The 24369-nt window shown below is 38.1% G+C and overlaps 1 protein-coding gene and 1 long non-coding RNA gene across 2 annotated transcripts; both read left to right on the top strand.

The window, feature by feature from the left end:
- Positions 1–13760: 13760 nt before the first annotated feature.
- On the top strand, positions 13761–15871 carry LOC121901353. The gene is made up of 3 exons (XR_006097258.1): positions 13761–13792; positions 13863–13983; positions 14061–15871. It is a non-coding gene; the product is annotated as an uncharacterized LOC121901353 (long non-coding RNA).
- Positions 15872–17227: 1356 nt separating this feature from the next.
- Positions 17228–24046, top strand: LOC121902350 (T-cell surface antigen CD2-like). The gene is made up of 8 exons (XM_042419618.1): positions 17228–17566; positions 18402–18725; positions 19081–19338; positions 19426–19548; positions 19786–19896; positions 20398–20564; positions 23777–23856; positions 23956–24046. Exons 1-7 carry the CDS (start codon positions 17518–17520, stop codon positions 23816–23818), a joined length of 1074 nt encoding a protein of 357 aa, XP_042275552.1. The 5' UTR covers positions 17228–17517; the 3' UTR covers positions 23819–23856; positions 23956–24046.
- Positions 24047–24369: the final 323 nt, after the last annotated feature.

Raw genomic sequence — 24369 nt, 5'->3', positions numbered from 1 at the left:
ATAGTCATAGTCATTTTATTAATATGTAGGCGATTAGTAAGAGGTGGTTATATCCCATTCACTGGTCACCCCGCCCCACTCCCTCCTAAACATAAATTGTTATATTCTTATATCACATAGCTATACTGTATGTTTGTTATATATTCATATATTGATGCATGTAGCAAACATAATAAATATCCAGTCCCAATGACCACGTGTTGGGCACTGAACAGATCTCTAGCCTCTAATGTAAACTACAAGAAGAATTTTAAATTTAAACTCTTTCATTTACTCTCTTGCAGTCACCCACATGTGCGTGTGTCACATTTACATTTTTCTTATTGGACCAAGAAGAAGGGCTCTGAAAAAAAAACTAAACTCAAAGTTCCCCTGGCCAAGTGTGACCAAAAAACTTCTACTGATGTTGCAATTCCCAGTCGCATGATGTAGACCGTTGCATGATGAGATTCAGATTTCGCATGTGATTTCAGCAGAGACGGAAATGTGAAAAAATCTTGCTGCATATTTACAAAGAGCAGTGCACTACAGCACACTACTCAAGATTTGTGTATGCAAGCAGAAGTGAGACAGTTTTCTTCATTTCCTGTCTTTCTACTCTTGTACGAAACAGCCACCCAGTTACCATTTCCTGTCAATATCTGCCAACACCTTTGGACTGAGGTTTACCATCATGTTCTTTCATTCTCACTTCAGTCTCATCAGTTCATTCATCTGTTAAAACCTTAAACGTTATTCTGGATGACAAGAATATGGAGCAAGTTCTTATTCTTCTTGTGATGTTAGCTGGAACAACACATGGTAAGATGCTCATCTTTAAAAAAATGAAACACTTTGTAAATCCACTGTAATAATGTGTAAATGATTAATAATTTAAACTAATTATTCTTTTGTTCATACTTTCCCAGCTTTCTTTACACCTGCTGTAACTAAATGTAATGCCACACAGAATGCATCTCTGTGCTCTGCTACTGTTGGAGGATCTGTGTATATCCAAATGATGACCAATAGCAGCGGCTATCGGATGCACTGTAAGAAAGAGCTTACAGTGCCCATAAAGGTGTTCAGTCTGAAGAAAGAAAAGGTGACGATAGAGGAGGCTTTTAGAAACAGAACTGAGTTTTTTATCAGCAACGGGACGTTCAAGATCACCAGCGTAGAGAAGAATGACTCAGGTCAATACACCGTACAGGTCTTTGCTCAAAATGGGGTCCTTGTGAATACCATTCATGTGAAACTGGAAGTTCAAGGCAAGTACTAGATAATAAAACCTCCTCCTCCAACTTACACTTTAATATTTCTATCTAATACATGACTTCATGCATTGTAAGTGTATCGATACAATAGTAATGAAAAAAAACATCAGAATCTTAATTCACAGACATAAATTATACTATTCTGTACTAGACTTTTTCAGATTCTTCATAGAAAACAAACAGAAAACAGTTCACTCAGTACTGTGATCTAAGTAGCTGTTGATGTGAAAGCGAAGTAGTGTTTCTGCCCGGAGGAATGCAGAAAGATTATATCTCTAAAGAAGGCCTACTTTACTTCCTCAATCTGGTGACATTTTCTGTTATCATTTATAATATATGACTCAAAGTCTACATGCGAATCATAAAATATACCTGAGATCTATATTGCATGGTAAGGTAATTATTCCTGAGAATAATTCAAAAAGTGCACTGAAGCTTTTTCATTTATATACTGATTCTTTAGACACACTTAGAGATGTGGTGAACCATACATGTTTGATCATGTTTAGTAATACTCTGTGGTTAAACTTAGCTCAGCATGAACACGTTGCTAGGATGAAAGGTGTTTTGTTAAGGGGCGTTTGCTGCAGAACACTCACAGAAACCATCTGTTTGTCAACCATGGTTTGATCCTCACATTTTTGTGCACTGTGATTTTTGGTTGCAATATTGCAAGTTCACACTTCTGTTGGACAGAGTGTGAACTTGCTATGACTAAACTTCAGTTCAACAGAAATCATCTCAAACAGAATGTTTTCCTCTCATACTCAATGTGTCTGTTGTGGTGAACTGCATAGCAACGCTCCTACACTCTAGATTTCAGATAAAAGTGTTTTTAATCTGATTTAGTTAGACAAACAACTGTTTGATTTTTATCATCTCCAGCAGCTATAACAGTAACATGCTTCTCACACAGTGAATGCATCAGTATTAACAATTTAATAATGTCATACGTAATATATCAGTCAGGGGGATGAAACAAGTACTTTTACTTTAATACTTTAAGAACACTTTTTCTACTAATACAAACATAGGATTTTTCATGCAGGACTTTTACTTGTAATGGAGTATTTTTACATTGCTGTGTTGGTACTTTTATTTAAGTAAAGGATCTGATACTTCTCCACCACTGAAAGTAACTAGTAACTATAAGTGATAAATAAATTTAGTGGAGTAAAAAGTACAATATTTGATGAGATGCAGTGGAGTAGAACTACAAAGTAGCATAAAATGTACAGTACTTGAGTAAATGTACTTAGTTACATTTCATCACTGTTTGTTGGTAGTGTGTACCTTTTTATTTTGTGTCTGCAATTTGGAAACCTGCAGACATTAAGCATCTTGTTGTGTTTGCTACTCTATGCTAAATTGAAAGGGAGCCACAGCCTCACGCTAATAAACACACTAACAAACACATAAACTAGTGTGTGCTCAGTCTGCATAAATGTGTACATTTGAAGTGGTTAACAAAATGTATATGAATAGCACCCAGGTTGACAAACAGTTGCCTTAAGTGCTATACACGTAGTAAATATGTACCAAATAATTACCAATGTGTTCTCTTCCTCCCAGAAAACTATCTGCCCATCTGGATCCTAGTTTCTTCAGTAGTTGCTCTAATACTGATTACTGTTTTAATGGTGATTGTGTGGCGGTGCTGCCGTAACAACAAGAAAGGTGGTCATAAGAAGCCAGGTGAGTCTCCACCACAGTCTGCAGTGTAAACATAACTTTAAGTTTTTCTATGTATTCCTGCTTTTAATCATGAAATATTAATAGATAATGACAGCATTTTGATCAATACATAATGTGTTGGTAAAAACTTTCAAGCCTCATGTTTTACATTACGTGCAAAATCATTTAACTATATTCTGTTTTTTTTTCTCTTCTATATAACAGCAAATTAAAGCCTTCAGTATGATTTTGCAGTTTAATGAATTCAACTGAGGATGACTATCACCATGGACTGGACTAAAGACTTTGAGACCCAACAGCAAACAAGACATAAAGCCTAACCCAAGAGATTTAAAGTACCAGTGTCTAGGATTTAGTGGCATCTAGCCGTGAGGTTGCACATTGCGACCAACTGAATACCCTTCCCCTCACCCTCCCCTCCCAAGTGTGTAGGAGAACCTACGGTGGCAGTGAAACTCGTGAAGAACACAAAAGGCCCTCCCTAGAGCCAGTGTTTGGTTTGTCTGTTCTGGGCTACTGTAGAATCATGGCGGTGCAACATGGCAGGCTCCATCGAAGAGGATTTGCTCCCTATGTAGATATAAAGGGCTCATTCCAAGATAACGAAAACACAACTTTTCTTGTTTTCAGGTGATTATACACCAATTAATCATACTTATGAATATTATATTCCATTTCTACCAAGTCTGTTCCGCTAGAAAAGTGAACCTTCGTACACAGTGAACCTTTAAGTCTGTGACATTTTCGTTTCTATCCACTGCATTAGTGGTGAAAACTATTTTTAATAGAAAACACTGACTTGTGGCTTTGCTTACATGTTATGCACTGCATGTTAATCTAATTTTAGTAGCAGCAGCTTTGTAACCATATTTATGAGGTCACTGAGCAGAAAACTGGTGTGAATATTGTATTTTTGATCTGCAAAACAATTGTAAGTGAATGATTCTCATAATTGACATCATTTGTCTTATATGTCTAATGTATAAATTATGGTAACTTCAGCAAGAAAAGAACAGTTTGTAAATTTAATCAATTTGAAATACAGGGTTATTTTTTCTGCTTTCATCAGTGGTCTGTTTACCTTGTTCTCCTTCACTCTGGTAAAACTCTTGATAGAAATAGGACTTAAATGTGCGCTGAAGCCCTGAGACCAAAAATTTCTCATTACTGTGCAATTAGACATGATATTTATTAACAGGGAGGATGTTGCTGTAAATTTAACGCTGCAGAGGCAGTCTGATAGTCAGAGCTAGACGGAATGAATAATTACCACCAGAAAACACTGTTAACTTAGATTTAGTTTATGTCTAGTGTTAGTGCTTGGACTGAAAATCATATAGTCTTATATATACAGTAGTCTTGCGTTTTTTATTTTGGTAGTGAGCCTCTCATGTTCCTTCAAGATCAAGGCTATAGAAAGACTGTCTGAATTGCTCTGCAAAAGCTTATTTGTCATGTTGTGTTGTATAGACATATGCAGGCTGTGTTTGGGTTTCACTCACATTATGTCATTGGGTAAGTAACATTTGTTGATATTCACTTTTAAATGTAACTTTCTGTTTAATTTTAGTTGTCTGTAAATTGAATAAAAGAAACATTTGTGCTTCATAAGTCACACACTCTTAATTACAGTGACTTCATGATTGTATACTTTTTAGTGTAAATATATTGAGTTGATCGTCATAACCAATGTAAACATTTATTAAAATCTGCAACCTCGTGTTTTTGTCTCATTGAACAACTTATTACTTTAAAGATAGATTCACACATTTCACACATAGAGCAAATGTTTTAATCATGAGGTATTTTCATCTATCTCAGAAATACATGACAATTGAAGGGGCAGAATATAACAGACTAGAAGAGGAGAGATCTTTGTAGGAAAAGCTGTGTATGTGGTTTATATGTTGACAGTCTTTCATACAGTTTGTTTCATTTCCTTCACAGCTGAGTGCAATGAGGCTTCCAAATTTCCAAACTTCTGCTAATATTCTAGTGTCCAGTGTCCTTTTAAGGCCACTGTCTCTGTTTTCTAGTTTCTTTTTAAGTCCATACACTGGTTATTGTGCATGAAATGGGGAAACAAAAATTGCATAAGTTGCTCACCACAGAATAATGTCTTCAGCCTTGAACAACAATGTGAACGTCTAGTCGAACTGTTCTCAACATAAATGTGAAACTGAAATGACCAGTTGGATACAATTCTGTTTCCTTTTCCATGTTGTGAATAACACAACCAGCATTAATGTCTGAGGATGTGGTTTGGGATTTGACAGATTTATTATGATGTTTGACAGCAGTATCATATTAAATCTGTAGCTGTTTGGGGGCCCTTTTGGTTGGGGACCCAGTTGATCATAGAGAGAGCACAGGAGGATTGGAACACCTGAAGTGTAGTGACAATACTGTCTTCCTCCATGTCATAGAATTGGCAAACATCCTGGAAAGATTGGGTAGCTCTGTCATTTGTCATGCCTTTCCAATTAGAGAGAACTGCTGAGAACTGAATAAACCCTCCAGTCTCATCACTAGTATAAGTAGGTGTGAGGTTTCCCTCTGCTGGTTTACAGAGGCGTCACCATTATTTATAGATAGTTCTGTATTCATAAAACTCTGCTGAGACCAGCAAAAATAGATCAAATATTTACATGCTTCAGTTTAAGGTAAAATAATGATCAATAGAGCATACTGAGCAATACATTACTCTACATCACAGAGTTATTATACTTTACTGAAACTCTGACCTAATATTGGGTGTAAAATACTGTATGTATGTTTATTGCTGTGAGTGCAATGTAGTTTTTTTATGACATTTGCCTTTTACCAGTGTAGAGAGATATAATCTAATGAGACCACAGAGAGAGAGAGAGAGAGAGATTATTGATTTTTAAAAACCCTTATTTTTCAATAAACAAGGAGAATATCAACAATACATAATTACCAAATTGAACAGGACAAGAAAAAGGTTTTGAAAATCTCATAGAAATGCAGAGTTAAAAGTCAGCTGCCTCTCAACAACAGAACAGAGAGCTTTAGTGAAGCTGAGACGGAAACATCAACATTATTCATGGGTGAATAAAACCTGAAATCTACTCTGACTCTGGCTTTCACGACTTACACACTGACAGCAGCTCCCCACCTGAAACATTTTCTAATCAATTTTTTCTGCTTTTATAAATGGACAGTTTGGCCTGTCCCACTACAAAGTTCAACAGCTGCTACTTCTTTGTATTTTCTTTTTTGTAGCCAGCACCAAAAATAAAAGCAGTTTCACACCAACTCTCGCTACAGTTTAAAAACACAGTTTTCAGTGTTTCACACAGAACTTTTACAGAAGTTTTACATTCCAGGAAACAATGAAAAATTGTTTCTGGTTCCTGACAGAAAGGGCATGTAATAGACACTGTGGGATTTATCTTAGAAACAAAGCTGTTGACAGCCAGCGCTCCACTGCAGATCACCTGATCTCTTGTTTAATGGCGATTTATAAAACGGCCTCCACACTGCCATCCTGCACCTTGAATCTCTCTCTCCACACAGTGTCCGTTCTCCCAATCAACTTTCTCTGTTCAAAGCTTGAACACAATATTCATACAGAGCTTTCCCATTCAACATGTAGATGTCTGCAGATGCAGCAGCTTTATAAACCATCAGTGGTCCAGTCAGTCCAGTTTGGTCTATTTTAAGACCCCGTTCAGGGAAAGGATCCCTTTCATCAGGAGTGTCTATTCCAGAAAAATAGTCCTGTAGCATTTCCATTTCCTCACTACTCAGTCTTTTAGTCCATGTGTTTAAAATGTCTCTGGTGTGACGATGTGACTTCAGGCCCAATAGAGAAGCCACTGCCTTCATATTGTTAAGTCCTGGACCTGCAGCATCCACTATGTGTCTCAGCTTCACTGTCCCAGCTGAACACAAATGCTAGGTGAGACCAGGTCTACTACTGTCTTGAACATCCAAACAGGCCCTGTAGATTAGAGGCTCCTCCAAGAGCCAAAACAGTGAAGCTGCAGGTTCCAGTTTGTTCCATTTAAAAAGAGTCCATGCTCTAAAAAGTCCCTGATAAAATGGATTCAAGTCACACAAAGTATAAAATATAGCTACAAACGTATAAAACTACAAATCATTAAAAACAAAGATGTATCTAAACTCAAACCTGCCACTCCCCTTAAAGTGACGCTCATTACTGGTTTCCATACCACGTAATCATTTCCTGTGAGATAACGTTGGATAAACTGTAACCTGAAAGCTGCTCCTCTGCTCCCCAGGTGTACTAACCCCTGCCCTCCTCTTCCTTCGATAAGTAAAGTACACTCAGTGGAATCCAGTACAAGTTATTCCAAAAGAAATTGACCATAATGGGGTGTACTTTTTGTAGCAAACCAGCAGGGGGCTCCATACATTTTAACGTGTGCCATAGAGTTGATGCTACCAAGTTATTAATGATCAGATCTGTATGACATGTGAAGTAACAGCCACCTCCACTTGGCCAGCCTCCCCTCCACCTTCTCCACCAGTCCCTCCCAGTTCTTCTTTACAGTTTGATCATTTCCTAGATAAACCCCCAGATACTTAAAGCCTCCCCTCCTCCAGCTTAATCCTCCTGGCACCTGAGGGAGACCTGCAGACCAACTCCCAACTGCTAACACCTCACTCTTTGCCCAGTTCACTTTTGCAGCTAAGATTTTTCCAAAGGTTTCAACAATGTTTCCTAACGTTCTTACATCATCCTGTTTTTTTACTATAATAATAATATCATCTGCATATGCAGATAACATAAACAATCAGGTAAAACCAGACCATCAATAAAAAAATGAATATTGTGCAACATCGGCTCAATAGAGAGTCAATAGAGCATACTAGACATCAAGCACAAACCACCATTAATTTTCAATACACTCTTGATGTCTTCGTACAGAACTTTATCTTGGCAATGAGTCCAGGGCCGAGGCTGAAACTTTGTAAAACTTTCCAAAGGTAAAGGTGCTCAACCTGCTCAAATGCCTTTTCCTGCTCCAAAGAAACGAGACCAGCATCAAAACCCAAAGAAACCCAAAGAGACCTCCAAAAGATCTCGAATCACACATTGTCAACGATAGACCCGCCTGACCAGAATAAAAGTCCATAGCTCTCTGTTGGATCTCACTGGGTTCGGTCAACAGATGTCCTGTGGCCGAGCGCAGATGTGGATGAACCTGCTCTGCCCATTCTTCTCCTCCAGGCTGAAAAAGAACTTTGACAGTGAGTCCATCAGAGCAGCGCTCTGAAAGCAAGATCGGACCAGCGCCCCTTGTGTTTTACAGCCCAGCAGGTCTGCCAATGTGGCTTTTTTGGTTTTGAGGTCTTCAATGCAGCCTCAATTTTCTGTGGACTCTGCTGAACTCTCCACTATTTCAATCTCCATATCTCGTATAGATTAAATGATGTCCTGAGAGACATTGAGAGTGTACTGTTGACAAAACTGCCTGACCTCCAATTTCCCACAATCCCAACACTGCTTCAGTGATGTAAAATCCCCTTTTCTTGTTCTAAAAACTTTCCAAAAGAATACAAAAGTTTCTTTAAAATGTTAATCTAATAACAAAGAAGTGTTAAAGTGCCAATATGCAGACTTGGGTTTAACATTTGCAATAAAAACATTACAAGACACCATGGAATGATCTGAAAACCCCAGAGGAAGTATTCTGCACCCTTTAAAATACTAAAATGATGCTTAAAAGAGTAAAATCTGTCTGATCTGGCCATAGAAAAAAGATTATCTCTGGTCTGGACCCAAGTGTACTGCTCAAGTTTGTCATGTTCTCTCCATATGTGAGTAAACCTGTGAGCTTCCACCAGCTGCTTCATGGCTCGTTTGAGGCAGCATGAGGTTCAGTATGATTTCTGTCCAGCTGATCGTTCTTTGTTCAATTGAAATCTCCTCCTAAAAATAAAAACTCCTCAGGCCCACTCTGACTTAAAACCACACCTAGTTCATTTAAAAATTGAACTCCGGCAGGTCCTGTGTTGGGAGCGTATACATTTACAAAAACAATAGTAAAAAGCTCATGTTTGGCTCTAACCACCATCAGTCCACGCTTCATTACTTCTTCCACCTCATGGGACTTTAGCAGAAAGTTTTTAGAAAAGAGGAGTGCCACTCCACCACTGGTTTTGCTAAAATGACTTAAAACCACCTCCCCATCCCATTCCCTCCTCCAGTCAGTCTCACTTAAAGTGTCACTGTGCATTTCCTGAACCAACATCACATTGATGCTCTTCAGTTTAACCAGTTCAAACAGACTCGCTCTCTTCCTCACATCTCTGGCTCCATTTATGTTAAGTGTGGAGACTCTTAAATTACTCATGATCTCTGATGTGAGAGGCACCACACAAAATAAAACAGGTTAGAATACAGACTGTCTTACACTGTTTCTGAGTCCTCATCATTAAATAGTTCTTGTTTGAGTTTCAGAACTATTTTCTTCAGTCTGTAGACTTCCTGGTCAGTGTAACCTCCTTTTCCTCTGCTGCTCATCTGTGATCTGACAGAAAGTAAAAATTCTTTGGCTGGAAAGTACTCTTCAACTTTGACTTCTTTCATATTTTTTGTTGTTTGCAGGAACTTTTTAATGTGTTGTACTGCACACTTTTTCTCCTGCTGTGATTCAGCAGACAGCTGTGAGTCAGTGGGAGGCTGGCTGCCTTCAGCTCAGTCCTCCTCATCCTCCTCCTCCAGACTCTGGCTGCACCTCCTGCTGCCTTTCTCTGATCCTGCTTACTGCTCCTTTCTTGGCCTGAGAGCCACTGTTACGGTTTTATTGTTTTCTTTTGAGAACAGGGACTTTCTCTTCCACCATCAGAGGGGTATTCCATCAACACAGCTAAAGAAAGCTGCGCTTACTTGAAAAAGCCTGGCTAGAATTAACACCAACTTTCACTTGAGGCTCAAGCCGTTCCACTAACGCAGCTTAGGTGTGTTTAGTCAACGCTAAGTCTAACCAGGCTGGAACAATCTTGCAGTGTGCACATGCACGAAGTACATAAACAACGCTGAACAGTCAATTGTCAAAAGGATGATACTATGTCATAAAAAGAAGAGAAAACTAGAGCAGTGTTCTTCTCTGCAGCAGAACAAACCTGCTGATGAAACTATATGCAGAATATAAAGGAGTCTTCACCAAATATTACTGCTGCAATTAACAAGGTGAAGGAGATGGCTTGGCACAAAATTGATGACAGATTAAATATATACCTGTAGGTGGGTAGTGATGGTCTAAAGGTTAGAAGAGCGAGTTTATTACTAGAATGTTGACAGTTCAATCCCTGCATTCGGCTTGATGAGTCTGCGTGGGGATAGTGAGGAGCAGCACTTCTCTCTGTTCATGGTTTTATCTTAATTTGTTAATAAATGAGCATTCAGATCAGTGACTGTGGTTATATTATGACTGGCTAGATAATATCAGATGTATGTTTAAAATTATGGTGTAGGCAACTTAAGAGAACCAACTTACCAACATTATCATACTCTTTGACACATTTTCTCTTTCACAGGATGTCCATTTACAAGTGTCAATGAAAGTTAAAAATTGACTTGCAGTTGGAGATAAAGAAACTGGAGATTCTGTCACAGAGCTTTTTGATCCATATAAGCAGCTGATCACTGTAACTGTGATCACTATAAGCGGTTACCACTGTATATATTTAAACACAGAAGAAAGTCATGGTTTGGACTTTATTTAGTTTTCTTTATGTCCTCCTTATGTTATCGAACACAGACAAGTGATGCAAGCGTGAAAAGACACTTGATGGAACTGTCTTTTGAGAGTCTCCGTTGAGTGTTTCCGTCCGTTCTTTGATATGTGGCTAAATTAAGCTTGACCGTTAGCCTGCCATGGAGCAGGCTAGCTCTGCTGACTAAGTTACCATGGTTACTGAGCTGGGACTCATATAAGCCACAGTGATGGAACAAAACTCTAACTTAAATTAGCAAGGCTTATCGAAATAAGCCAGGCTATCCCATTAGTCAGCTTGATGGCTAAAGGTCTTCATCACTGTCTCTCACTGTGTCCACTGCTGCTGTGTCTGTAGTGTTTAACACAGTCTGCTCTCCTTCTGCTGCCTTTTCACAGTCGTCACTTTTCTTTTTCTCTTTCTTACTGACAGCTACTGCACTCTGTCTGTGTTTCTCAGTTTCAGTGTCCTGAAAGTGTCACTAAAACAGGCAAATCTGTTGCGATCAATAAAGCGAGGGAGATGGCTTGGCAAAAGATTGCAGACAGATTAAATGCATAAGTTATACAGCCTGAATATTGTTTTATTTCTATTTTTTAATAAATGAACATTCAAATCACTAGATACTGTAAGACTGTGGCTATATCATCAGTAGGCTAGATAATATCAGATGTATGTTTAAAATAATGGTATAAGCTATCTTATGAGAACCGACATAACTACAATGCATTTACTTTTAATGCTGTTGGATCCCCCGACTCAAGGCATACCTGACCTATGTGTAAGTATGTTTTATTTTTGTCAAAACATTGCATCTTATGTATCGTGTCCTTTCACATTAACAACTGCAGTGTTCATCTATCTGCAGTGAGATGGCGCTAGCACTTGATGAGGACACAATATCTGTAGATACAGAAATGCCAGGGGTAAGACCAAATGTGAAATGTTTTGGATGCATCTGTGTAACGGGAGACTATATTAGCCTCACAGTTTATAATGCCCCCGTTAAGTTTCCTTTATATCGCTGATAGTAGTGACAGCCTACAGTCTCTGCGTTGTGTTGTGATGATGATGATGGACTAACGGCTGACAGTTAGTAACATCAGTTGACTCCAACGAAGACACCCAGACAGCTCCGATGTCGATTCAATGATGTCTGTTTATTGCTTATGTAATGGGTTGGAAATGCCACATGTTAAGTTTTTATGTAAACAGACACAGACACCCCCTAATTTTTTGTTAATTATTTGAACTAATGTAACTCTGTATACAGTTTTGACATCAGGTCAATACTCAAAGATGTCGGTAGATAGCGCTCTAATGCCACTGTGGATACCTGAGGGAGATCACTCGTACCTGCTCTGCTCATGCGCAGCTCAATATTAAATGAGCATCGGCTAGAGCAAGATGCTAACCTTGGCTCTCTCCCTTATTAATCCACAGGTATGTTAAAACTTGTTTTTCTATGATTAGCTCTGTTTACTAACTAATGTAAATGCATTGCAAATTATTCTGTGAAGTTGTGACATGGTTTAGAGATGTATTTGGAACGTATTTTTGTTGCTGTGTGTTTTCATGGGCGCTGCCATTGAGAATATTTACCCCCGTGAATTTTGGTTCCTACTACTTTGTCAGTGAAAGTTACAGACCTTTGCATGTGGTAACATATAAAAATGTGTTTAAAAGATTGTTTTAGAGTATAAGCCAGTCAGTCGCGAGTTAATGGTAAATAGAGATGCTATATTCAAACCAGTTTCACTTCCGGTCGCTCGTTAACAGGGCAGAGTCGCGCCATTTTGTTAAGAGGTTATGTGCAAGTGCAAAGGAGTGTTATGCTAATGTTGCTGAAAGGTTCTGTGTACGTCATATCAGTGTAAGATGAGTGTAAATGGGGTATGTGTTAAAATAGGAGTGATTGTAGTAATGTGAGTTAAGTAAATGTGTTTTGGGTAATATAATTTTTGTGCTGTATATTATATTTTATACATATATATATATATCTTAGATTATATTTTATACATATATTACATTATATTTTAGTTAAGCCTATTCTTATTTATTTAGAAATGTAAGTCATATTTTAAATTCATGTGAAGTTATTTTTCTTTAGACAGAATGTTTTATATTGTTTATTGTGAATTTGGTTTCAACATTTATTTTATTTCTGTAACATATGTTTTGGTGTGAATGTGAAATATGAACTTTGAAGCAGCAGGTTTCAGGAAACTGACGTAACTGAAAAATATGTACAGTTTTATACTGTTGTGTTCAATATTAAATGAGCATCGGCTAGAGCAAGACGCTAACTTTGGCTCTCTCCCTTATTAATCGACAGACCATGTTTTTAACGGCTACACAGTGCACCCTTGCCTGTGTAACCTTTGCTGCCGGTCCAGATTTCCCCTAGGTCTGGCACCGGTAACACTTACAAGCACTTCAGGATCTGAGGGATACAAGCCCGGTCTCAGTAAAACTATTTAACATAAATAAAATCATAATCAAAGGAAACTTACAATACTAATAAATTATTTCTGTGACAAAGCTTAATAACCGTTAAATAACAAATTACAGGGCCAACGGTCTAACCTTAACCAGGATCAAAAATTCACTATATTACAGATTACACAAACACACTATTAATACAGATGAATCAGTTCACATAGATAATCACTCTGAATGTCAATATAATTATAATTAGTAATAAAGTCTATCTCAGGTCAGCTATACATTTATTATTTACAGGTTTCCATTTAATAGTCACACACTCACCTGAGGGATACAAGCCCGGTCTGACTAGTTCCCCCGGTGATGGGCTTTATAGCTGCATCGTTACCTTGGATACTATGTAGCCAAGTATTAAATATTAAATATAAGATAACAGCATAAAATAATGAAAATAACACAAATATGTACACCTTACAACTATTAAATAAAGGTAAAATTTACCGACAAAATTATATTCTATATTAAAAGATTTTGCTGTTAGACATAGTGACCATTTAAAGCACAACTAATGTATTTAATGTAACATGCAAGAGGCATATGTTACATCTGCATTCTACAAATTAAAACCATACATCTTGCTGCAGGATGTGACCGGAACAAGAAGTTTGTCATCAAGGAATGAAGTAAGTAACTATTCATATTACCTACCAACTACATAATTGGCTACTCACTGACACATTGTCTCTTTCACAGGATATCCATTCAATTTACAAGCCATCTGCTCCTCACTACTGAAAACCAGAAACTGGACACAGAATACAAGAAGCTTAAAATTAAGAAGTTGAAGCTGGAAATTAAGAAACTGGAGAAGGATGTAAGTATAAATTTAAACACAGCAGAAAGCCATGGTTTGGACTGTATTTAATTCTTTTTCTTTTTTTGTCTTCACAGCTTGAAGAAAATGAGTCAATAAATGAATAACTTCAATACAAAGTACAAAATTATACTTGCTACGCTTCCAAATAAAAGGGATCACTCCAAAACAAAGGTGACCATAAATAAAATGGGGATCAGCTGAAATAGGTATTCTTGTAAAGGTCCCTCACTGTTCTTCCATCCATGTGTTCCTGAAGGGCTGGGTCAGTGTCTTCCCATTTGCTCCTCCTGCAACATTGCGGGAAGTCTCACTGCGACGCAGAGTGGCAATGTTGTGCAAGACTGCACAGGCAACGATGATGTCACAGGCCCTGTCAGTAGTAACCCTGAGGCTTTTTAAGCACTAAAACCTTGATTTTGGTTGGCCAAACACCATTTCTGTCTGTGCCCTGGTTCTTGTGTGGGCATGGTTGAAGGCCCTTTCTGCCTCTGTTGCTGGTTCGTGGTAGGTTGTCAGCAGGTACGACATGCAAGGATATCCTCTGTCCCCAAGCAGGACTCCATTAAACTCCCCTTCAGAATACGAGTATTGGTTAAGTATACATGACATTCTTATGGTTAAAATAGATTAATGATCCCCTTCACACATGTATTAAGACTTATAATTGGAACAATGATGTGTGCCTGATATGGTTTTCCAGAAAAAGACTATAATTACCACTTTGAATTCACTAAAATGGCATCTACACCTTTTCCCTCATCACAAATTCCCAAATCTATTAGTGTGCAATATATATGTTACCTGAAAAGACTCAAACAACGCTTTGTGTAGTAAAAACATTCTTTTGCCTTGTGCAAACCTCTAGGACAGTGATGATGTACAAAAGATCCTCGAATCATGGACAGAGCCCGGCCATTTTGCCTTGATGTTTGATATCAGGCAACTTCAGCATAGAAGGTGACCGTCAATGATGTGGCACACTTTGCTTGGCAGAGCATTAATTTAAGATTACTCAGCATGACTAAGAAAGGTTGATGAGGTGGTGTCATTCATAATGTAAAGTTCAGTTCAGAATCATCTAAACATTTGTTTCATATTCCAGAATAATATTTTAGACTTTGAGTTTGACATTGTGTGTGATTTCAAATCTGGTTTTGCATCGGCCCTCTGCAAGTTCATGTCAGTGCTATGACATATTTGGTTAGGAGAGGAAATAACTGATTTGTTCTCTGTACTTGTGTAATTCATTGATCTGTGCTGATAAGGTAAAGTGAAACACTATCTCTGTACAGTACAGGTGCTTCTTTGTGTAAGGCTGACACTGAAATGCACATTTCTGCAAACAACTGCCAGGGTAACAGGATTTACATCCAAAGAAGTGTCAACATCAAAGCTAATTTGATCTGTTATCACAGATTTGCACATTTCTTCCAGATCTTATTATTACTATTCTGCCTGACACTATATGGACAGTTGCACCCCAGTACATACCTGTGCATTTAGGCTATAGAAATATTTCCTGTTGTCATAATCTGCCTCCAGAGATCCAGATGGGGCCTGGATATGCACATGGGTGCAATCTATGGCGCCTATGACATTGAGGAAGCCTGAAGGAGAGTATTAAGTTAATACTGAGACACGTCAGCCTGCAGGCTACTTTACATGTTTTTAACTGTCACATACCTGCAACTGAATAAAAAGCCTCCTTGATTTTCTGTGTCTCCAGATGGGAAAGTGATAAAGATGTTGAGGTATTGCTTGAGAGCAAGGTATACCCGTCTTAGTTTGCCAGCTTGATGGATTAGTCCTCAAACCAACCTAAAACTACACACTATTTACACCATTTACAAATAAGAAGAAAGACTCCACAAGCACTCTCACACGACCACTCAGTACACTCACTCCTTCCGTTCAGAGAGAGAGAGAGAGAGAGAGAGAGAGAGAGAGGGGATGATGTGACAAAGTTGAGCTTCACACCAGGAACATAACAGTGAAATGTTGTGACACCACTGCTGGTCAACAGCATAGTGTGAATGTTATTATTTGCACCTTGCTGTGTGTTTTTCTGTAACAAATGAGGAACTGAAATAATCAGTAGAGTTGAATAACCTTTATTTTCCATGTAGTGTATGACAACAGTCACAACCATCACTCACACCAACTGTTATGTAAACAAAAATCTCTTCAGGTGAAGTTTGGTTTGACATTTTTAATAATCCGAAGACTCACTTGTGCTAAATTGTCTTCTAATCAATTTCCCCATAATTACAAATAAGCAGTCAAGATATTGAACGGTTGTCATCACCAAATCCCAGTTTGATGGCAGAATAATGCTTTGTTCAGTCTGCCAATGAATTTGGGAATTATGGCATATTGTTTGTCAGTAGTTCATGGACAAGAGATGAATTCTGTTAAGAGTAGAGGAGCAGGTGGACCCAAATGCAGAGACCGCAGGCTGAATGAGGCTGAAGAAACTTCTTTATCAAAGGCTTGTGCATGCAAAACAAGACTGGTGGCTCAAAAGCAAAAGTGAAACAGGATGCAGCACAAACAGAGCTGACTGAACAAACTGAACTAAGCAGAACAGACTGAACAGAGGATCCAACAAAGACTGAACAGAAAACTGGGACTTAAAAACTAACTGAACTAACGAGGAGATGAGGTGCAGGAGGGGAGATGGGTGGACAAAGAGTGAGGACACAAAACATGAAAACAGACAGGGAGCCGATTGGCTGGAGGAAACACAGGGAACAGGGCCAACGAAGCTGATACAAGGCAGGTGTGCAAATCAGCACAGGAACACAGGAAGGAAAACACAACAGAAAACACAAAACCTCTTAATAACAAACCAGCATACATCAACCCGTCCAAGAATATACATGAATATAAACTTAAGCACACAACACTATAAGCTAAATAACCATGCAAGACAGTCCTTTAAAGGTACAACCCAAATCAGAAAAGAAAAAAAAAACAAAAAACATGTCAAATACCAGCGCACAGGTCAGTTACATCACTGTCTCAGTCTCTCTCCTCTTCTCCACTGTTACGTCTATCAGCAGGTCTCAGCGAGGAGAGTCACCTGCTACATGATGCACATTTCCTAATTTGGACATCACTCCTGGAGTTGGGGATGTTCGCCAGAGATAAAGCTGAGCTACTGACACATGCGAAGTGCTCCCAAGGGACTCTCCATAACTTGTTGTTCCCCTTCTCCTTTCCACAAAGTTAGGTTGTAAAAAATAGGCAGTAAATGAAAAGTACAAAGCAAGAATCACACATATGAAGGGCCTCTGTCATGCTGGAGGTAAAAAGAAAAGTGACCTCAAGAACCACTTCCTTTTCCCCTCTAAGATGAAACAACACTCTGCTTGGTCAAAGTTTCCACACGTTCTCCTCTGAAGCTGATCACGTACAGGACTGTATTTCAGGCTGTTCAGTGTAGGATGTTCATGTTTTCTATTCAGTAAAGTAGAGAAGTTTGTCTGAAAGCTGCTGACTGGGTCAACAGAGGCTGAACAGTGAGGAGACATGGAAGCTGTGGTTGGACTGTTGGTAATGCTGCTCGGAGTCTCTCATGGTGAGCTGTTTCACTATTTGACACATTAATATTGGATTTAACGTTATGTGAATAACATGTTATGAAACTATGACTTTTTATGCAGCTATAGGATCAAGTATGATCACTTTTATAAATCCAGTTCTAAGTAACAATTGACAAATGCAGCAGTTTGAAACTGATGTTTCAGTTTTGCTTCGGTCCATCAGGTTTTTAAAATATGCCACAAAAAGTTGTTTCTTAGAGCAATAGCAAATCTGGATATCAATTCCACATCCATGTGCATGTACAGTAAAAATTACAGTTATGATCTACCACAGATGAATCTATTAATTTAAACTTTTAGGATGAACGCTCTTCTTCACTGAGAGTTCCGAAAAACTAAACTAAAAACAAACAAGAAAACACTCAGTTATATCATGCTTATACTAACAGTATGTTTTTTAATTGGAATCGTCATATAAATCACTGAGAAATCAACTTAACATGTGTTGAGCATCATTTTATACAAATTCCGCCCAAACATGTAATTTATTACTTTTGGAAAAGTTCAGATCTCCAAAATAAAGTTCTGTAGAAAAAACACAGCAAACACAATGAGTTTGTCATGAATGTTGAGGTTAATTTAGTAAAACTAGACTAATCTAAATGTTCTACAGTGAAATATTACTGTTAACTAAATGCTACATTACTAACTAATGCTAACTGTGCTCTGAGAGAGACGGAGTTGTTTCTGTTTTAAGACATGAATATTTGCACCTGCATAAAACATTGTCACGGTCATTAATTTAGTAGAAATGGAATGACCACAATTGTAATAATAACATTTTTAAAAATGTATTTTTCTATTTTCCAGGTGTTCAAACACACTGTGATGGCAGGCAGGATGGAGCTCAGTGTTATGGAGCTCTGGGAAGAACTGTGGTGCTCCAGCTGATGGACAACGCCTCAGAAATATTTAAATACCAATGGAAAAAAACCAAAACAACAACAATACTTCATGGGAGAAAGGATAAGATTGTGTCTAATCTGATGGAGGACAGATCCATTTTTACTCCCAGTAATGGAACATTTAAGATAAATAACCTGATCAGGACTGATGGTGCTGAATATACCCTTCAAACCTTTGATTCAAATGGACGTGATTTAGGACAGCGGACTCTTCAGTTGTCTATTCAAGGTAAATAACTACTTTTGCTATTATTAATCTCACAATTTAATTTGTATTATTCATAATAAACCAACAGCTTTATCATTTGAATTATAGATTCAAAATTCAAAATACAAATGACTTTGGAAAATTAAACTGGGTAAATTCACACAAATACACATACTACTATACAAATACTACTTCTACATTTCACCTTTGCAAACAAACATTTCACATGAAATACTCAAAGTCTGCCACATAACTACAGTATAGCGTTGCATTTCCTGAATCATTTTAGTCTGTATTTCTGTATATGAATTTACATTGTAAACACTGAATATGTTTAAGGCCACATTAAGAAGTCATGTGAGTGTGTTTCTCTCAGCTCCTGTGTCCTCTGTCCTGCTGGACTCTGAGTGTCTGTCCCAGGGAGAGATGAGGGTGTCCTGCTCCTCTGAGGGAGCGGACAGTCCTCAGTACAGCTGGACTCTGGATGGACACACACTGACAGACGCTCAGCTCCTCTCTGGAAATAATGAGACCAACAACATCACTCTGAAACAAGACGTCTCAGGACGACTGGTCTGCTCTGTCAGGAATCACGTCAGTAGTGCCTCGAAAGAAGAGAAGATATCTACCTGTGGTAAGATAGAAAATAACTAGAAATCAGCTTGATAATTGATAATTACACTGTACATTAGTCACAGTTGATCTGTTTGTTTGTCCGTAGGCTTCATATTCATCAACTGCACCTTACCCGATGGGACAAACATATCACAGTGGGTGTTTTCAGCCAATAACACCCTGTGTATTGATCCAACAACAACCCTTACCATGATCACAGACACTACGGGTAAGGAGACTGGCATCATAGTGTCAATTAAACCCTCAAATCAAACTGTGACCAACTCCAGCAGTGATGACCCATGGTACATTTACATTAGTAAGTGAAAACCAACTCTGCTGCAGTAGATTCATTCATGTCTTTTTCTCTTTTTGTCCCATGTATGTGTACATAAAAACACCTTTCATTAAGAACATGGTTACTGAAAGATCTGTGTTTCTCTTGTGTCTTTTATTACTAAAACAGAGAAGAATTTGCCAGTTCTAGCTGGTGTCCTCTCAGCACTGGTAATTCTGTTAATGGTCGGGGTGGCAGTCGTCTGTAGTCAAAGGAAAAAGCAAAACAACAAACCTAAAGGTACAAAGTTTCTTTTTTCATCACTGCATTAAAATATCATTGTTTTTTGTCTACTTATAGATTAAAGGAATAGTTTGACATTTTGGGAAATACACCAAGTCGCTTTCTTGCAGAGTTAGATAGGAGGATCGTTTCCACTGTTCTTTAAATATGAAGTCAGCAGCAAGTTAGCTTAGATTAGCACTAAAACTGGAAACAGGGAAACAGCTAGCCTGGCTAGTTCAGTGATTCATGTTATATCTTGTTAATTAGTGAACTTTAGAGGTGGGAGGATTTTTAACCTTTTTGACAGAGTCAGACTAGCTGTTTCCAGTCTTTGTGCTAAGCTAAGCTAACCGTCTCCTGGCTATAGCTTCATATTTAATGTACAAACAGGAGAGTGCTATTAGTCTTTTCAAGTCTACTCCCCAAAATGTCAAAGAATTTCCTTAAAAATCTATTGTTATCACTGAGTATGTGTAGTCATGCAGTGTTTAATGTGTTCCTCCCTCCACTCTACAGAAGAAGATGACCAAGAATTGACCTATGCTGATGTCAACATCGTGCAGCGGCCGGGGAGGCAGATGCATCAGAAGGCAGAGATGGAGGTGGAGTACGGCCAAGTCAAGTTTTCAGGGCGACCTCGGAAAACTGTTCAACCAAAAGAAGATGAATGTGTGTACGCTAAGGTCCGCAACAGCAGGTGATATGCAGTGTTCAGCATTTTTACAAAGACTGCTGAAGGCAGATGGAGGAGGTTTTTGTTAAGATGCCTAAAGGTCTCTTATCTTTATTTCATGAGATTTTCAATGACAAGAATACAAGTCATCAAAGTTCACAGATATTATTATTATTCATCATTTTTAATGTACTCTTGGGTTATGACTGGCATCAGTATGCAAACCTGTCAAAGGAGCTCAAACATTCAGGTGCATCATTTGAATCACACGGTGACTAATTTTTATAGACTAGTTTTGTATAACATTTAATATTTTCTTTAAATATATATATTTTCAAGTAGTCCGTGATTTATCCTCTTTTTTAATCTTTACATGATGTAATACATCCTTATTTTTACTCTTTTCTAATTTACAAGCATATTTACATTTAATTCCTTGTTAAAACACTGAAAACTCACAGTGCACAGTGTGCTCTTACATTGGTTTATGAAAGGTTTTGTGCTGTGCATGTTGGGACTTAAGCTCATATTTAGCCACACCTCTTCCCTCAGCTCTCTAGAAGACCAAAGATAAGTTTGCATGTAATGTTTGGTCTCTTGAGCAGTTCACAGTAAGCATGAATTTGTTTCCATTACATAAACACTTCTGCTTTTTCTTAGACATGAGATTCCATTCTTGCAATATTGTTTTATCATTTGCAGTAGATTTTTTAAGACTACATTATTACTTTTATTTATTACAGGGTGTTCATATGAATATGAACAGGTTGTGTTGTCCTGCTTACTCTTAAATTAAAGTTACTTCATTGGGGGAATTTGTAGATGGAGATAACATGTAGTCATTTCATTACTAATTACATTATTATATGTCAGAATTGCCTGCAACTACAATGTATGGAGTTTTTGCTTCTGAGGTTTGATTTCTTAATAAAGCGAGTTAGCGGAAAAAGAGGAACATCTTTTTAAAGCAGCGTGTGTTGTTCACAATTTTTGTCTTCTTCTGTTATACTGAAACAGGGGAGAAGTGAGACAGCTAAATGAGAGGTAGTTCAAAATGAGAGTGACTTAACAACTTGTCAGTTTCTTATCACAATACGTGTTTATCAGTTAACACCATCAAAATACGTTTTATATATTTAGCTTGATGCACTTCCTATGTGTCTTTGTGGATTCCAGTTAACAAAGTACCTTACAAAACTAAAAGACAGATATCCATATTACTCAACCATAGTAACACTGAACAACTTTTAACTATTTAATTATTTGAATAATTCAGAGTTTGAGTTATTTAAGCTCCAACTTTCAAATCTGGAGGAGAAACAAATCCACATTCTGAATATTTATATTAAGTAGGTTGCTGAATTAAATTGCTTGATGTCCTGTATTAACCTGAAGTTAATTTGAATTAAATTGATGTATTTAGTTAATTACTATTGTGCAGGTGAATGTGTGATAAATGTTAGAACACAGAGCACATTCACATTCACAATAATATACAACAAAATATAACATGACAGCCAGGGAGGAAGTATTAGCCTGCTACATTCAGCTCTCAGCTCCAACAAGAACTAATAAATACAGTACTTATATATCTACTAGGGATGTGCAGAGAGCCCAGTGTTTGTATGTGTATCTATATTTGTTGAGGCAGCAAAATTATTTGTATTTGTATTCGAATAAAAGTGGAAAAAGCCTTAAAAATCATGTTTTTGTTTTTGTTTTTATTATGCTTCTAATTTTAGAAATTTAAAGTGTTACAATAACTGTTCATGAATAAACTACCTTATGAAGGAGTTCCACAAAACGGCTCTCTAATTGGAGTCTCCCAGATCATAGATGACTGCAATGACTACTGAACTAAAAAATCTCACTGTTCAGCCTCTGTTGACCCAGTCAGCAGCTTTCAGACAGACTTCACTGACTACTGAACTAAAACTTTACTCATCGCCTCATTGCAAACAGACCTCTACCTATTTATACACCCATAACACAGAGACAGCACAGCGTGTAACATGTAGGGAAGAACTTGAAAGGTGATTCATGTGTGAATGTGTGAGGGTGAATATAATCTTTTTTAGCACCTAGCACAAGTGTTAAGGTTATAAATGAGGAACTGGACCTGTGGTCAGTCTGAAACAACACCATCATTCAAACCAACATCACATAAACCAACACCTTCAAAAAAGCTTTGAGGGTGAAATTTTACAGTTTGAAGGAGTCAATGATTTACATTGCAGTGAGGATAATACAATTCAAATTCAGCTGTGATGCAAACATGATGATCCAGAGACATAGTTGTGCTAAACTGGCCTTTAATCTTTTCCCCATGAGCACAAATACACAGTTTACATGTTGAACTACCAGCTGTCATTCTAAAATCCCAGTTTGATGGTAGAATATGGCCTCATTTATTAAATCAATAAATGTTTTTCTGTGTATTAAAAGATTGATCAATCACTTGTTTTGCAGTTTGTGTCTTTAAGGCCTGAACGCACTGGAAGCGTCTGACGCGCGCGTTTTGAATTACACCCATTGTTTTCAATGGCCGAACACGCACTAGAAGCGTTATGACGCGCGTCAAACTGCCTTGACGCGCCTACTCCGACCTTGTTTCGATTTTTGGAGCGTCAAATGAGGACTCAGCGCCCAAAGCTGTTTTCTCTGCAGCCGAAAGAGAGAGAGAGAGAGCGCAAGTCAGTTGAGCACTGGCGAGAGAGAGAGAGAGAGAGAGAGAGAGAGAGAGAGAGAGAGAGAGAGAGAGAGAGAGAGAGAGAGAGAGAGAGAGAGAGAGAGAGACAGCGCGGCGGTGGTCGAGCAAGGAGAGCGAGCGGTAGTGAGAACAAAACCTCTGAATGAGAGAAGTAAAACGTTATATTCTGATTATTTCACGGCAGTCACATTTTAACGCACAAATAAATAACCTTCAAACAGTCAACAAATGATTTACTGTGGACACAGACGCTCTTAGTTTCACTTTCATTTTCCTCCTCTGCATTTCTCCTTTTCATTCATTCATTACATCCAACTAGCGGTTAATACAAGGACAAAATGACAAATTTGTGTTGGTTCTGTGGTGTTGGAATTTCAAATCTGACGCTTGCAGTGCGCCATAGGAGCATCAACTGACGCGCGTCAGTTATCGCTCTCAGTGCGCTTAGGCATCAGAGTTTTGTTTGTCAGAGTAATTATACTATTAATTATATGTCTGTGACTTTTGAGTAGTACAAGAAAGACGGAGGAGATGAGAAAGTCACGACAACATAAAGATCACAGGAGGAAGATGGTGTCTGGGTTCCTTTCTTGTAAGTAGTGCCCATGTTAAATTCACTTCCTATTCCCCCTCTCCACCTATAAAACCTGTAACTGAATTCAATACTGTTTTTTATACCTTCTTATTTGAGGTTGATCTCTAACAGAAGACATTTCAGGCTGTTCAGTGTAGGATGTTCCAGAGAGGACTTGACAGATGCTCAGCTCCTCTCTGGATATAAAGAGACCAACAACATCACTCTAAAACAAAACGTCTCAGGACTACTGGTCTGCTCGGTCAGGAATCACATCAGTAGTGTCTCAAAAGAAAAGAAGATATCTCCGTGCGGTGAGACTGAACATAACTAGAAATCAACTTGATAATTTGATGAGTACACTGTACATTAGTCACAGTTGATCTGTTTGTTGCCTGTAGGTTTCGAATTCATCAACTGCACCTTATCCGATGAGACAAACATATCACAGTGGGTGTTTACAGCCACTAACACCCTGTGTATTGATCCAACAACAACCCCTACCATGATCACAGACACTACAGCCTCCAC

This window comes from Thunnus maccoyii, chromosome 8 (genome assembly GCF_910596095.1).
Source record: "Thunnus maccoyii chromosome 8, fThuMac1.1, whole genome shotgun sequence".
NCBI lineage: Eukaryota > Metazoa > Chordata > Actinopteri > Scombriformes > Scombridae > Thunnus > Thunnus maccoyii.
This window is presented reverse-complemented; position numbering and strand designations above follow the sequence as displayed.

Coding starts and splice junctions, on each gene's coding strand:
- LOC121902350 (XM_042419618.1), top strand. CDS start 17,518: ATGGAAGCTGTGGTTGGACTGTTGGTAATGCTGCTCGGAGTCTCTCAT. Junction 17,567..18,401: donor GCTGCTCGGAGTCTCTCATG/GTGAGCTGTTTC, acceptor TCTATTTTCCAG/GTGTTCAAACACACTGTGAT. Junction 18,726..19,080: donor TCTTCAGTTGTCTATTCAAG/GTAAATAACTAC, acceptor TGTTTCTCTCAG/CTCCTGTGTCCTCTGTCCTG.